Raw genomic sequence first — 17,372 nt, 5'->3', positions numbered from 1 at the left:
ATGAATTATGACAATAAATATTTTTGTCCCACGTTGTTCATTTTTAAAACTTTAAGATAGATGCTCTACGGTTCACAATATTTGAAATGTTATATTCCTTTTTTATTTTTCTTTTTTATTAGCAATATGACAAGAGTCCAAAAGAAATTAGACAATAATAACTATTTTAAAGAGAGTAACTTCTATTTTATCAACGGATTTTTTTTAATACCTTTTAGGTAAAGAGTTAAAGACAAGATATATCCAAAAGGTAAAGAATTGCTAAACTTAACTAAATAGTCATAAATATTTGTCTTTTTAAGCTCATATTTAAACAAGCTTTAAGTTGGGACTATGTTTGTCAAGACAACAATGCTAATTTTAATGTGTAAATAATATTTTTGTTGCAAAAATTAAGGTTCTAAGGAATTGAAGAGAGATTTTTTAAGATGAATGTATCACTAAGAACAGAGAGATATCAAAGAGAAGAACATTTTTCTCATTCTTTTATAATGATAGATTGCATTATTTGCATGCATCTTTCTTCACTCTATGTTATACGTATATGATAAGTATTACGTATTTTGAATAGGGTATAAATTCGCATATAATTATGTTTATATGAAGTTAATACTTAATAACCGTTAAATAATTTAATAAGTGTAACTAAATTATAAATTATTAACTTCGTATGAAAACAGCATACGTGAATCTTCACCTTTAATTAAAACATGAGCTTAATAATTTTGTAAATATGTCAGCCATTTAATTCTTAGTAAAAAAAGGTAGTGATTTCGTCATTTTCTCTTGCCACTTACCTTATCCACATGATAATTCTTTCAATGTGTTTAGTCCTTTAATGAAACATCAAAGATTAGGATATTCAGCTAAGCATTTTTAAGCATCAATATTATTCTTCACAAAAATTAAGATAATTTACTTAAAAGAATGAGAAAATAAATTTATTTTCCTAAACTAAATTTTATTATATATTTGTCCTCTTTTTTCATAAAATCGTGGTATATTGTTAGGTATTACGTTTATTTATAAAACCCATTAAAATACAATGATTTACTAAGATGAATTTGCATGAAAATACACTATGCCTTCGGCTTTGCCAAGAATTTATAAGAAGTCATAAAACCCAAGGATGTACCAAGATTTAGGAGAGTTGAGTAGATACTAAATCATGGTACATTCCAACGATTTAGTATGTTTATTTGTGTAGAAAAAAATGTAAAACCTAGAAAAATATGTACCGAGATTTAGTGGTGTCATTTTTATTTTTTCACTTTTGGTTCTTTTTTCCTTTGGAAATTTCTATCACTAACAGTAAATAAATTTTTGAATGATTTAAAAATGTAATAAAAATAATTAAAACTATTTTTTTATAAGTGACAAATAAATTTTATATTTATCAAATAACTTGTACATTTGATTTGAATTTGTATGAGAATATTTGAATAATAATTAAAAAAATTCATACAAAAAATCAAAACAAAATTTATTTTTTGACTTCTTTTTTTTTAATTATTATTCACAAAAAAATCACTTGATGTAAAATGATTAAATTTTAAAAATAAAAATGTCTGAAAAAATCACATCAGAAGATGATTTCAAGTTTTAATTCTTTTTTTTATAAAAATCATGCTAAATCTTTCGAATGTACCATGATTTGATGTCTGCTCCATTATATTTTCCTAATAAATCTTGGCACCTTTTTGGGTTTTATGATTCTATTTTATAAATCATTGGAAAATCCATGATCGTAGTATTTTTTTTATACAAATTTGTATTAATAAATCGTTGTATTTAAGTGGGCTTATGAACAAACATAATATCCATTCATATACTACGATATATATATATATATATGTAACAAAATTTAATTTAGGACAATTGGATAATTTTGTTACTCATTCGTTTTATTTAAATAATTACCCCAAAAGTTACATTTGTTTTTTATTTAAAAATTCAAATAAATTGAACATTATATATAAATATACCTTTAAAATTTTGTTACAAACAAATATATAAGTATTATTTTCTACATATAAGTTATTTTTCGATACAGTCTATACAAATCATTTATATTCATGCGTGCACATTTTTTTGTGCCATTACTGCACGTTCTTCTTTTTCTTCTTCGTTATTTTTCTCTTTCATTATCGTCGTCACCAACACCACCACCACCACCTCCTCCTCCTCCTTTTTCTCCTTTTTTTTCATTGGTTCTTTTTCTCCTTTCTTTTCCTCCTTCTCCTCTATCATATGTTATCTTGTTGTTGAAAATAATGAATAATTCAAGTTCAGATTGTCAATTGAACTAAAACGAAATTGATTATTGTTTTGAATCCAATTAAGTGGTTGAGATGTGATTCGATTCTAGTTAATATTTTTGTTAGTAATTTATTCTGTAGGTGAATAATGTTTTTGTTTGTGAAAATCATTGATACTTTGAATTGAATGTAATGTAAAAGTTTTGCATTAGAGGAAATATTTTTCTGTATTTGCAACAAATTTGGATGTAACACGAAGATATTTTGGTGTAACATAAAGATATTTGAGTGTATTGTTTAAGAATTTTCGGTGTATATGTGCTGATAAATTCTGCATAATTCAAAATGCTTCTTCCTTCTCCTCCTCCTCCTCATCTTCTGCTTCTTCTTCTTCTTCATTTTTCCATCATCATCATCGTACCGTCTTTTTTTTCTTTTTTTCTTATTCATCTTTTTCTTTTTGTTTTACCTTCTCAAGTTTCTTCTTATTTTACTCTTTTAACAAGAATAAAAACAAAAAATCAAACAAAGAAGAAGAAGAAATACATAATGCTACAAAATTACTTGGAAGATGATGAACTTATATTTATTCAACTAAAAGAAAGAAAGAAATAAGAAAAAAAAGAAAAAAATATAGTATTAAAGGAAATATTTTTCTGTATTTGCAACAAATTTGGGTGTAACACGAAGATATTTAGATGCAATACGAAGATATTAAAATGTATTGTTTAAGAATTTTTAGTGTATATGTGCTGATAAGTTCTATATAATTCAAAATTTTTCCTCTTCTTCTTCCTCATCTTTTACTGCTGCTTCTTCTTCTTCTTCATCTTTTTATTTTATATTCTCATAATTCTTCTTGAGAGGAAAAAATTAAAAAAATACATAACATTACAAAATTAATAGAAAAAGGAGAGGGAAAAAATATAGCAATAACAACAATAATAAAAAAACGACGATGAAAATGAAACACGCGAAGAAAAAAAAGAAAAAATACAAAAAAAAAAGAAAAAGAAGAGGGAAGAAGAGAAGGAGGAAGAAGAACACGAGATACAAAGAAAAATAACGTGATTTTTACACGTACATTATGTAAATAAATTTTATTAAATTAAAATTAACTTGTATGACTTATATACTAAAAAAACTTGTATGTGTCACAATATTCTCTATATAAATACTTACATTAAATGCTCACTCTCTTGTTGCTTCATATATTAAGTAGGTCTACAACACACGCATATATAGCCTTTGGACATACACTATCATTATTTGGTTTTGTTTACCCTACATTAATTATTATCATTGTTTGCACTTGACCCAAAAAGTCTTCCGCCAATCTTTCCTAATTCAGCCAACACTTTTTTCTTTTTAGTTTTTCGCAATATTTTTTATTTAATAAATTAATCTGTCATAAATTTAAACATTATTTAACAAATTTTTTATTAATTAATAAATTATTATATATACAAAACAAAATTCAAACTATTAATATTTATTTAAATAAGTTAATAAATTAAAAATTTAATTAACATGTATTTTTAAAATACATAATAAGATTATTATTATTAAATAAAATATTTTAATTTTTTTAATAAATATAAAATAAATATATTAAAATTAAATTTTTTTATATTTTTAATAAAATTTTTTAATATATAATTTAACATATATTTTTAAAAAATCGGATTAAAATCTTCTCTGAAAATTCCACTCAAAATTTTGTGATAGCTAGGCATGAGAATTGAGAAGTGTGAAATGCCTAGATATGGGACGCATTAATTGTATGAACATGTCTTATTTATTCTTCTTAAGTCTCTTTTATTTATTATTTCTTTTTTTCCTTTTCGTTTAAAATGATTTTTAAATAAATTTTCATAAGTAGATGAAATTATTTTTGAATAAAAAATCATATAATCAAACACTATTCAATTATTATAGTTACATTAAGAATATTATTGAAAAAATAATCTTTTTTTTGAAATAGATAATTATTTTAAAACAATATTTTTTATTTTCAAATAAATAGTATTTAATAGATATGTAGGCCAATCTTAAAAAAGTGAGAATATCAAACAAGTAGAGAAATAAAGAGACATGGAATTAAGTGTGAGTGAAGTGGCATGCATTTGCATGGGAAAATATGAAACGGCAGTTGGAGGTCAACTCGCCAAATCATATGAGAGAGTTAAGGGGGTAAAAGAAAATGGACCAATGCAAGCTAACTAAGCATGTAGCAATTTAATTTTTCTACCAACAAGTTTTAAATATTGTGGGGTAAGATGGAATGCAGGCTGGTAACCGCCAAAATAAGCTCCATATTCATTTTAAATTTTTTTAAGTAATCATATTAGATCGGTCTAATAGTTAGTTTTAAAGAAATATTGGAGTTCAAATTCTGTTTTTTACATGCAATAATTTATTATCCAACAACAAATCTTTAAATAGAGTTCAGTACTGTGATAAATTAATCTAATTTTTTTTTTAAGTATAACTAGGAAAAAAAGATATTTTTCCTTTAAATTTAGTGATTTTATGTTAAAGTAAAACGTTTTTGTGATTTTTTTTTATAAATGATTAGAAATACTATAAAAAAGAAAAAAAGTATAATGTTTTGTTTGTTAATATTAGCCGATTTTAGTATTTAAATTTATAATCTAGAATTTTAGATTAAAAATGTATGATTTAGGCTATATAATTTAAAATAAATAAAAAATTAAAAAAATTAAAATTCACTAATATTGACTGAAAAAAATTAATTATATACCTATCATTATTACTAAAAAAAGAGAACAAAATTCTGAGATTATCGAATTTTGCTTTTTTATGTATTTTTTAAATAGATATTTAAATATTTTTATAAAATTTTATTAATTAAATACACAAGTGATTTATCAGATATAAAAATTATTTGTCATTATTAAAAATTTCATTCTATTTTTGTCATTTTTTAAATTTAAAAAAATATTTGTCATTTTGATTTTTTAGAGATAATTTTATTAGCACTGAAATCTTTTAGAAATATTTTTGTAGGTTATTCTTTTAAATATAGAAAAAGTATGTTAAGTATTTTTCCTTTTTATTTTAATCCCGCTAGATAATCAATATGAGTCTAACCAATAACAAATCGACAAACGTTTTTAAATTGCACTCCATATATAAAATTAATAATTATTAATTACAATAGTTTAAAATTGATTATTTAAGAATTGTTTATCTATACTTTTTATTTTTATTTTTATTTATATATATGTTGTTATTAAACTTTTTTCGATTTCTAAAATGTAACTATATATATATATATATATATATATCATCACTATATTAGTATGTTAATTAACAATCTCATGTTTATTACCATTGTATGTATTAGCGCGCGTCCCAACAGGTATTAGCTTTTGTTTGTTTTTTAGATATTAATATGATTTATTGAATTTAAAACATAATATTATTATGGATTATATAATACGTAGTGTTTATTTATTCAAATTTATTAAACTGGCTTCATAAACACAAAAGCAACTACAAAATAGTAGTTATATATGGAACATTCGTCAGAAAATAATTTAAAATTATTTTATTTACTTTAATATCTATAATTTTATGTATAAAATATTTGTAATTATATATTTATTATATTTAATACTGATATATATTTATTTCAGTGATAATTAATAAATACAAACAAAAGCCAAAAACAACAAGTTATGAATACCTATAACTCTCAAATTATGCCTCTAAATATTTTTGTATTTAAAATACTGAATTCAAATTTACAAACTCATTTGTTTATATTCTAATGCTATCAAATTTCAATAATTGTATTAATATCTTTTTTCTGAAATATTTATATATCTTACAAAAGTGTACTAAAAAAAATTAGGAACCAATCAGTAGAATTTCCTTAAGATGAAGTAGTTGTCCTCACATTATTAGTAGGCAAACACGTACACGCAGATATATTTATATAAAATTTATAATTAAAAACCGTTAAATGAGGTGATACATTTAACTAAATTTTTATTTAATTATTTTTAACTTATATCAATTTTATATTAAAAAAAAGTCTAGAGACCAACAACTTTTGTATTTTATGGTCAATACTTAATCATAAAAAAGTAAGTGATTTCTTATTATTGGATGTAATTTTACACTATTAAAAATACTATTAATAACCAATTAATAATTATAAAACACAAAAATTGCAAAAAATTATTGACCCATAACACTAATATTAATTTTTACATGCGGACTTTTACCTAATTAGTATTGCTGTTGTTATTGTTGTTACCAAATGAAGTACTAGTCTCAAATTGGGTATGGCACTGTTCCAGTATAAATATAGGTTTGTATGTCTTGACATTTATGAAACTACTACTGTATCAAAAGTTTCATACAATATAATAATTCAAATAAAATTTTCCATAGCCATGTTTTCCTATGCAGCCATAATAACAATAATTGCATCAATCCTATACCTTGTTCATCACGCCAGAAGACGGCGTTGCAAAACTCCACTCTCCACCGATTGGCCAATCCTTGGCATGTTACCGCAACTTCTTTGGAACTTCTTCCAAATCCATGACTTCTTGGCGCACACCATCAACAAACAAGGTGGTACTGCGGAGTTTATGGGACCCTGGTTTACCAAAATGAACTATCTGGTAACCAGAGATCCCATGAACGCGCATCATATACTAAGCAAAAGGTTCGAAGATTATGTAAAAGGCGCCGATTTTCGCGAGGTTTTCGCTGCGTTTGGCGACGGTATTGTTGCTGCGGATTCAGAAAAATGGAAGGACATGAGGTCCTTGTTCCATTCTTTGTTCAAACACAAAAGCTTCGAGGTTTTGTTAGAGAAAACTATTCAGAAGAAACTTCAAAATAGCTTGCTTCCGATATTATCAAATCTTTGTGAAGAGACTACGGTGGACCTGCAAGATCTCTTTTGTAGATTCACATTTGATAATATAAGCTCGTTAGGGTTAGGGTTTGATCCCAATTCCCTTTCAATTGAATTCCCTGTTGTTGAAGCTAAGAAGGCTTTCGACGAAATCCAAGAATGCATTCTTTACCGACACGGAGTGCCGAGAAGTGTTTGGAAGCTTCAAGAATGGCTTCGAATCGGCGAAGAGAAGAAGATGGCGAAAGCATGCAGTGTTTTTGACAATTTTCTATGCACTATTATAGCATCTAAGCTTGAAGAACTAAGCAAAAGAGAAACTAATAATAATCATCAAGTTGATGAAAGTGTTCTTCATCAATTTGATAGCTTGCTTGAGGCGGTTACAAGAGACGAAGCGCGACGCGACGAAAAGTTCTTAAGAGATTCAGCATTCAATCTTTTTGTAGCTGGAAAAGATACAATTGCTTCGGCTCTTACCTGGTTCTTTTGGCTCGTCGCTACGCATCCGTTAGTGGAAGCTAAGATTCTTGAAGAAATTCGAGAAGTTTTTGGCGCTAACGACGGAGAACAGTACAGAATCTTAAGCATGGTGGATGCGAAGAAGCTAATTTATCTCCACGGCGCTTTGTGTGAAGTTTTAAGACTTTTCCCTCCAATACCTCTGGAGCGCAAGCAGCCTATCAAAGCTGATGTGCTTCCAAGTGGACATGTTGTGGATTCGGATACAAATATTGTATTTTCTTTCTACGCAATGGGGAGATGTGACGAAATTTGGGGGAAGGATTGCTTGGAGTTCAAGCCAGAGAGATGGATCAATGAAAAAGGTGGAATAATTCATGTGCCTTCTTACAAGTTCATTAGTTTTAATGCAGGACCAAGGACTTGTTTGGGTAAGGATATGTCTTTCATTCAAATGAAGATGGTTATATCTGCTATTTTGCGCCACTATTGTGTACATTTGGTGCAGGATCATCCTCGAGTTATCCCAAGCCTTTCAATTGCGCTTCTAATGAAGAGTGTCCGGTACAAACTACCGCCTCATCCTCTCGGCATCCTCCGGTTTCGCCACTAGTAACTACGAGGCCATTGTGTGGGAGAAGCCTTGGCAGAACTTCAGGAGTCTTACTTCCTTCAACCCTGCTCATGCTTAACGCATGCATCTATCATGGATTTGGTATCTGCTACTATTACTATTCTATAATCATATTCTCGTTATGTAAAGTTTATATATACTTTCTGTATGGAAACAAATAAATAGAAGACAATATACTAAAATTTCATAATATGATTATGATTATGCTTTCTTTTAATTTATCAAGAAAATGTTTAATAAAAAAAATTAACTAACTTATGTCTTAAAGTTATATTTTAAAAATATAATAATAAATTTTTTTAATACTTTTAATGTATTCAATGTTTTAAAAACATAAAAAAAAAATTTTTACAATAACTTTTATAAAGTATTATTTATAATATGCTTAATTTATTTTTTTAAGACAAATTAACAAAATTCAAAAAAATTAATAAAAAATAGTCAAAATTTATTTTATTTAATTTTTATTAATTATTATAATAATTAATAAATAAAATAAGACAAATTTTAATTTTTTTTGTCTTTCTAATATTATTATAAATTAAAAAATGTATTGTAATTGTCTAACTAGGACAAAAGAGATTGTTGAAGGCGTAGTTATACAAAGTATCTATTAAAAATGTAAATTATCCTATCGGATTGAAAATTACTACAAAATCAAACTAAAATTTAAAACAATTGATCTGAAAACTAAAACAATCAATTATTTTTTTTAATAAAATTGATCGGGTCAGTTCGATTTTTAGTTGGCTTAATAAAAACCAAACCGAACCGAAGATTAACCTGCAGTAATATATGTTGTTACTATTTCATTCTTTAATCTAACATAAAAAAAATCATAAATTTGAGTGCCTACTCACGAACTCGAAGGATGCAACGCCTCCCTCCTTCTTCTAAAGAATGTCAGAATCTCTCTCCTTCCCTCCATTTTTCTCCATAGAGCATTAGAGCCTCCCTCCATCCATCTAATCGTAGACCGTTGCCATCTCCCTCCTTCCTCCTTCTTCTCATCCATCCTTCTCACGTAATCCACGGTGGTGGTTTATTCTGTCATCAAGCAAGAAGCCTACGCCGCCACGAAGCATCTCTCCATCGCCAAGAAGCCTACGCCGCCACGAAGTGTAAACTTCAAGTAATTAATAAGTAATTAAATAATAAATTAATTATTATTTAAAGAAATTAGAAAATTAAATTTTATAGTTTAATAAAGTATAAATAATTAAAATACGAATTTTAACATTAATTTTAAAAATTTTAATCTAAAATCGGACCAACAGACTAAACTGATTAAAGAGGACCCATATTAGACCCAAAAACCCAAGCCCAATTACATAAAAACACTTCCCCATTGTTTACGATTCAGAATTTCATAGAGAGGAAGAAGGAGAACGTTGATTTAGGGGAAATGAAAACACTATTTTTTGCTAACTTCCGTCGCCCGGCCGTAACTTTTAATTTGGAGTTTCGATTGACGAGCCGTCAGTGACCACGTGTTCATCTCAGAATTTTCTACAAAATTCACCAAACAATTTGGTAAGGAAATCACGTTTTCTCACTCAATTCTCCCCTTTTTAGTTCATGATTTGGGTTTTCGTAATTGAGATATTTTGTGATTTTGATGGTTTAGGGGTACTCTAGCAGTAGATAATCACTGGATTCTGTCCATTTGACTCATGGATAACGGTAAAAAAACTCTAACCCTTGTGAATTGGTGATTTAGTGAGCTAAATATTAATTATTGTGATATTGTATGAATTATATCGTATATCTTGTTGAATTGGAGTTAAATTGGTGGATATTGAAAGCTTGGAATTGAATCTTGGGTGCTGAAAATTTAATTGGTGAGGAGTTGGAGTTTTGGAGCTTGAGGAATGGTGAATAATTGAGGTGTTCCGAGCTTAGAAAGGAATTAGCCAAGGTATGGTTTTTGTTTCTTATAGTTAATGTTTAATGTCACCTGAAAACTTAGGTTAGAAGGCCTTAAGATAGGAATTAACTGAATAAATTATTGATGGATTGTAAATATGGTATATGATATGTGATTCAATTTCATAAATAGTTTGCTATTGGAGTTGGTTGGTTTTTGGAAAAGATTTAATATTGAAATTAGTTTAATTTTGAAATAATTTGATACTGAAAATGACTTGAATGATCGAGAAGTGTTTGGTTTGGTGGTTGAGACCCTTGAGGGGTGGCAAAAGTCTAACTTTTAGAGGAGATGCTGACGAAGTTTTTATGAAAATAGGATGCTTTGTTTGAAGTGGTTATTTTAGAAAGATTTAAATTTTTAAGGATTTTATAATTTGATTTTGATTTATTAAGAAAATGATTATATTTTGAGTTTGAATTAATTAGAAAAAAATGAATTATGTTTGAGTTGGGATTTTTGATGGACGGAATGAGGAGGTATGATGATTATGAATGAATTTGAATGAATGTGAATGAATAATAATGAATTTGAGAATGAATATAAAAATGAAGTTGAATTTGATTTAGAGTTGAGACCTCGGGTAAGAGGGAGAGGCATTGTCCACTTGCTCCGAAAAAGAGATGAGGAAGAAGAATGATGAAAACTGAGTTTAATATGATAAATGAGACATGGTTGAGGATGATTGATGACAAGTATGTCTGTGTTTTCTCTCTGGTCGTAAGGGTGACATGGCACCTATTCCCTCTAATGGTGACAAGGTACATAATCTCTCTAATAGTGACAGGGTACATAATTCCTCTGATGGTGATAGGGCACATATTCCCTCTAATGATATGAATGCGCAACAGAAAGACAGTGTCCGGATTAGCTACCGGACATGTCGGATTTGGCTTGATAACCAACATATGAGACTCATCGGCCATAGGGAATGCATACATCCTATGCATATGTGTATTTTGTTTGATCGTGCATTAATTGGGCTTGCCTATGTGATTATTACGCTTACCTGCTATAATTGCTACCTACTGTATATGTATTCTAGTTGTGTTTGCTTTGTCTGTATTGCTTGTCTATGCACCGGAGTTTTGGAGGAACGGAGAAAACGGAAAGTGAAGGATTAGATCACAATTAGATTGGAAGAGACAGAGAGTGAATTGTAGGGTTAGAGTTTAATGAGACAGAAAGTGAATTGTAGAATTAGAGTTAGATTATGACTTGGATACTTTAAAAAGTTTTACCAAATTTATGGTTTAGTTTATTCCTTTAAGTTTATATCTGAGTGACGGAGTTCTAGAATTGCCTTTGACTTTTCCAGAACCTTTTATAATAACTATGTAGGCACCTTTACCATGTTGAGAACCTCTGGTTCTCATTCCATACATATTGTTGCTTTTCAGATGCAGGTCAGGGGTACCTCATTGAGCATTCTTGAGACTCTATAGAAGTGAAGAACTCTGGGGACCTAGGTTGTATTTTATTTATGTTTATATATGTATATAGACTCTCCATCTTGTATTTTATGCTTGTTCCTCTTAGAGGTTGGCTTGGAGAAACAGGTTGTCAGTCTTATGAGTATAAGATATTTTAGGTTATATATATACTCTAGCCGGCCTTTGCTTCGCACGTTTAGTCTAGATCTTGATTATATAACTATCATTTGGAACTCTAATTTTTTATATTTGTCTTTTGGTTTTCTATATAAGTTTTCTATATTTCTGTTTCTCGTATAGAGGTCGTAGCGCCTCACCACCCCTGATTTACGTCTTAGGTGTAAAGTTCTGTGTGGTAGGGTGTTACACGAAGCACCTCGCTGTCACCAAGTAGCCCTCGCTGTCACCAAGTAGACATCTCCGTCACCGAGAACCCCGTGCCGTCGTCAAACCCTCTCCTGTAACTCAATAATATATTCTTCAAAGGTCAGTATGTGTCCTAATTTTTGGAATAAAAATTGTTGTTCACTACAAAAAACATCACTTTTAGCGGCTATTTATTTTGCTTTTAGCGGCAATAAAAATACCGCTAATACATTTACTGGCAATTAGACATTAGCTGTCTTATGCTTCGTCGCTAAAAGGTTTTAGTGGCAATTATAACATTTGTCAGTAAAGACCTTTTTAGTGGCCGCAAAAAGTATATAATTTTTAGTGGCTATTTTTTTTGACAATTTATAAGGCCACCAAAAGTAATTTAAGATTGCAATATTATTCAATTTTAGTAGTCATTACTATTGCCGCCAAAACTCATTTTACCGGCAATTTATATGGCCACTAAAAATAATTCTAAAATTATAATATTATTTACTTTTAGTTGCCATTACTATTGCCGCTAAAACTTAAGATTTTTTTAATTATACTCACTTCGTTGGAAATAACAACCTATCATTTTTCTAAAATTTCAAATTATTTTTACCAACAATTATTATTATTGTACATAATATAAATATACTAAAATTAATTATTATAAAATAAAATATTTTATTAAATTCAATTAAATATTTATACACAAAGTTCTCTTGAAAAGTAATAAAACATAATACAAATTTAAACAACACAAATACTACAATTCTATGTTACATCAATGATCAGCACATAGTTAATGATCAAAAGTAAATAAATAGAGCCAAGCACAGATGCAATACAATAATACAGCAGAGAGAATGAAGCAAAGTTTTCAATTTTTAATTAACAATCAAGTTTGTCCTCATCTCCTTCATCTTCAAACTTCTCTCTAGCCGCTTCCAATTTTCTACACTTTCTTGGCAATTTTTTTTGCATTGGTTAAAAATTCATCATGCAATTACTGAATAATGCATGAAACAAGTTTGAATATATATCCTAACAGGTACAATAATAAAAATTACGTTCTTATTATGTGAGACAATAATACATATCAAATTTGAGGAATATCACAACAATGAAACAAGAAATTTTACTTTTGTTGCTTTTGCAGCAACCTTCTTTTCTATTTCTGTTACAAACCAGGTTCTTTTGGGGAGAGAAAAGATCTCTTCCTTATGAATAATTATGTTTTCAACCTGCCCATTTCATAAGAGCATGATTATATTTAAATGGAAAATCTTAGGAATGAGAAAATGCAGAGAATAAATGGAAGATTCAAAGCCACATAATATAATACTACTATTAGAAAGTACTATTTCTTAAACAATAATGTGAAGTAAACACACAAAATTGTAATCCAAGACATCCCAGAATTCTAAGCAAATAGAACAATAAAAAGTTAACTTCTTGCTTCCTGAATTGTTCCAAAGCCTACCAAGCATGAGCAAAAAAATCCAAGCATAACACAAATATAAATATTAAGCAAACCTTACTGCCAATTCATTAATTTAAGAAACATACTTCAAGGCGCTGGGCTTGAGTAAGATTTCCATGAAGCTTAGTAGCTTTCAGACCAGCTAATCCAAATATAATCTTCAACCTATGTGCAGCTTGCTTTGTTCCACTGTACGTAGAGATGATAGATAATCAACAAGAAGTTAGAGAAAATAAGACTAGCAGAATGAAGTTAGTGCAAATGAAGGAGCTAGGAAGTATACTTAAATCTAAAAGGTGAAAATAGTAATGTTATAATTACTGTGGCAAAAAAAGGACTTGAGTCACATGACACGATCCGGCAGAAAAGTTGTAGTGCCTTAAATAACCAAAGGAGACCACGATAAGGTTAAGAATCATACTAACCATATATGGCTAAGAATTAGTTGTAATTAATATTTTAATCTTGAAACCAATGCACACTTACTTTAGAAACAATCAAAAGACAAACCCCATCATAGCCTTGGTAATCCAATAAAAACAAAATAAGAATCTACTAAGACAAGATTCTGACACATCAAGAATATTATAAGTGGCCTAAGCACTAATTTAACAAGGATATTTTTTTATAATAATATAAAAGCATATAAAACCATTAAACTAAACTAAAAGAAGGGCATGTCTGGACAGTTTAAAAGACACCTTTAGTGAAGCTAATTCCCGCAACTCTTGTTCGACAAAAAGCATGCTCTCAATATTTCCCTCCCATGTAAAGTCCTTCAAGTCACATTTATTTTCTTCCTCGTCTGCACTGCGACCTATGTGTAGCAGAAAAAAAAGAAACAATTGAGAGTAGTCAATCACTACAACTAATTGTCGAGAGTTGAATAAGGCAATTTTTGCAGGAGTTAAGGAAAGTCATGCTGCAGAAGGAGTATTAGTGTCTGTAATAGATTTGAAGAGTGTCACACCAATCCAAGAATGCATAAATACTTTTGTGAACTTTTGTGATCTCCGAACCAGTTTGGTTGTCCTCAATAAATATTGTCAAGCTGATCAAGCAATCATTTTTTGAGACATTAATTAATCAAATAATATGTCAAAAATTGATCAAATTTAAGAATTTGTAATTTGATTTGATCAAGAGATATATAGAAGGTTCCTAACAACAAAATCTCATGTTTTCATATTAACAAGTATATATCAGCAAATCAATTTGTGACTAAATTAGTGACTGTGGTCAGTTAGCCAAACACCTTCATTTTATTTTTCAACAAGCAGCGAGTCAAGGTCCATGAAAACAATTAAACAATTAAACATATCATTAAAAGGATAACGGCAACAATGGTTGAGTCACTAACCTGAAACGGTGTCTCAATGAGTTTAATTAGATTGGCCAGCTGCCGTAGGACGTGAATTGTAATCACTTTGTGTTTAAACAATGAACTGCTAAGAAGTGTGGAAACCACCTCCTACCATGCTTACAAAGTAGAGCCACAAAGAAAAGTTCCTTTCCTTTTAGAATTTCACTACCCTGCTCAACAAGAGACAAAAGACTTGGAATCAAATTTTTGTCCTCTGCAAGAGGTATGAGGTATCTTCCAATATTTGTCAACATGTGACTTCCAAGCATTGCCATGTTAAGGAGATTTAGGTTGACTTGTTGCTCTCTTAGACTACCCTTGACAAGGGATGAAGCAAGGTCCTTGAATGACAATTTATCTGCAACCAATTGAATGCTAGGAGGGTTAAACCGAACTAAGTGCACTAAGCATGATCCTGCAGTAAGCCTCATGCTCTCTTGTTTCCCTGCTACCCTATAGATATAGCAGAGATTGCTAATGACATCTTGACTGCTCAAACATCCCACCCACAACCTTATAGATATAACATGATTTAAAGGACTAATTGAGTATGAATAGTTTGTAAGGGCAACAGAGAAATTGTACACATTTCATAGTATTTTACACAAAGGTGTTGAATATAGAGAAAGTGAGAAAAACCACTTGTGCTTGCTTACCTTGCCAATTAAAATAGATTTGGCTTTCTTGAAGCTGGAATCAAGCTTTTCATATTCAGGGACAAGCTTTTTACAGTGTCCACACCTATGGTAACAAAAAAGTGGTATGAGAAACACAGATCGACAATTAGAAAAAAATGTGCATCTTATCTTTGCTAGATCGCCATGATGAATCACCCGACAGAGTGAAAATATGGCATATATATAATAAACTCAGAACCTTCAATTGGCACAAAAAAAAAGTCTCGGTACCCTCACTCTCTCTAGTGTCAATTATACATAGATCTTATCATCTAATAACTTATATTAAAGGAATCAAATCAAAGAATATAAAGTTAAACATCTATTAATCTACAAAATCAAAGAGATAAAGGACAATAACACATTCTATTCGAACTGTATACTGAACTAAACCCTAGATAAGGTAAAAATTGAATCAACAAACGAACCAAAAATGGATTGGTGATTATTTTATTTTATTACCAAGGAGCGTAGAACTCAACAAGTGCTCCTCTGTCCTGACCAACCTCCTTCTCAAAGTTATCTTCGGTGAGCACAACAACATCATCTACAGAGACAAATACGAAGACGAAAACAAACACCACCATTCCCAACACTAAACCCCTGCTCCAGATCTGTGCACGCGTCAAAGTGTCAGAGGTGTTCTGGGTTAATTAATAGTCTATTTGTTCTGCCTATTTACAAAGATCGAAGCATAAAAGTGGAACCAGATATTGCCAAGCTCAATTTCGTATTCTAATAATCCTAATTCATCCTGTCAAATAAATATTTCAAAATAACAGCGATAATTGAATTTTAGCAATGTATATTGAACCAAAAAGAATTGGGAAAAAACACCAGGTTGTGATAGAACACAAATTGGGAGCACAAGAATCAGAATTGAGAGGGAGATTAAGGAACTCGTACCTGATGACTAGAGCGCGATTCAGATTTCAATCAAAATCAACACTAGCTTATCCGAGAAATGATTCAGATTGCAATTAACATTGAGATGAAAACTTGGAAGAGATTCGAGCGATGAAAAAGATGGAAAGAAGAAGAAGAAGAAGAAGAAGAAGAAGAAGAAGGAATGATGGAGATATGAGAAGAAGAAGAAGAACGGTGTGTGGTTCTCAGAGGGAATGAAGCATTGAGAGTTGTTTGTATGAGGTACAGTGGTGAGGCACGCAAAGTGGAGATAATTTTGGTTTAGCAGTTTAAGTATGTTATTATTTTTAAAATTTTAGCTTCTTTTTAGTCGCTATAGTTTAAATTGCCGTTAAAATTTATAGTATTAATGATAAATATACAATTGTCACTAAAAGATGGTTTTGAAAAGAGAAATTATAGTAATAATATTATGGCCGCAAAAAATCTTTTTTCTTGTAGTGGTTGTTGCTGGTTCTTCTTTTGCTGGTTTGCTGGCTTTAATTTCACTATAAGAGACACGTCGAATAGCGGTGATTTTTTGATGAATTTGCGGCGGTTTTAAACTGGCGTAGAACAACATATTGGCGGTTCAAAAGCATTGCAGTTTCGGGAGGTGGAGATTTGATTTTGCAGCGATTGCAAATCGCCGTAATTTAGTTCGTGGATTTTAAAAAAAATTTGCAACGGTTTTAAAATACAAATATTGGTATAATCTCAATATATATCACAAGAATTAAACATCATGGTTGATTCTCAGACCAATTTATAACACTTTTGCAATCTAAATTTTGAAAAATTAACTTAAAAAGCACAATTCTTTTGCAGTGATGATTCAGGTTCTAGTGAATCGTTCAGTACAAAAATTGGTAATTAAAAACAAAAATATTACCTAATCAGCAACATTACATTTAAAACAAAAACAAAACAAAATATTAAATTAAAAAAATTCAAGAAGAAAACGATTAA

General features: G+C 29.4%; 1 protein-coding gene and 1 long non-coding RNA gene across 3 annotated transcripts; one reads left to right on the top strand and one right to left on the bottom strand.

Annotated features, from left to right (window-relative positions):
• Positions 1–6,685: 6,685 nt before the first annotated feature.
• LOC107490005 (alkane hydroxylase MAH1-like) lies at positions 6,686–8,233 on the top strand. Its single transcript, XM_021143924.2, has one exon. It carries the CDS (start codon positions 6,686–6,688, stop codon positions 8,231–8,233), a length of 1,548 nt encoding a protein of 515 aa, XP_020999583.2.
• Positions 8,234–12,690: 4,457 nt separating this feature from the next.
• On the bottom strand, positions 12,691–16,692 carry LOC107490039 (uncharacterized). 2 transcript variants are annotated; one of them, XR_008009444.1, is made up of 6 exons: positions 16,404–16,692; positions 15,960–16,111; positions 15,477–15,561; positions 14,818–15,178; positions 14,159–14,508; positions 12,691–13,646 (listed from the first exon to the last, which is right to left on the bottom strand). It is a non-coding gene; the product is annotated as an uncharacterized LOC107490039 (long non-coding RNA). The 2 variants fall into 2 exon arrangements; XR_008009443.1 differs by having other exon boundaries at positions 14,159–14,274; positions 16,404–16,684.
• Between the last annotated feature and the right edge of the window lie 680 nt (positions 16,693–17,372).

The sequence above is a fragment of the Arachis duranensis genome, chromosome 5, assembly GCF_000817695.3.
Source record: "Arachis duranensis cultivar V14167 chromosome 5, aradu.V14167.gnm2.J7QH, whole genome shotgun sequence".
Classification (NCBI taxonomy): Eukaryota; Viridiplantae; Streptophyta; class Magnoliopsida; order Fabales; family Fabaceae; genus Arachis; species Arachis duranensis.
The sequence above is the reverse complement of the archived record's forward strand: the minus strand, read 5'-3'. Positions and strand labels throughout refer to the sequence as shown.

Coding starts and splice junctions, on each gene's coding strand:
- LOC107490005 (XM_021143924.2), top strand. CDS start 6,686: ATGTTTTCCTATGCAGCCATAATAACAATAATTGCATCAATCCTATAC.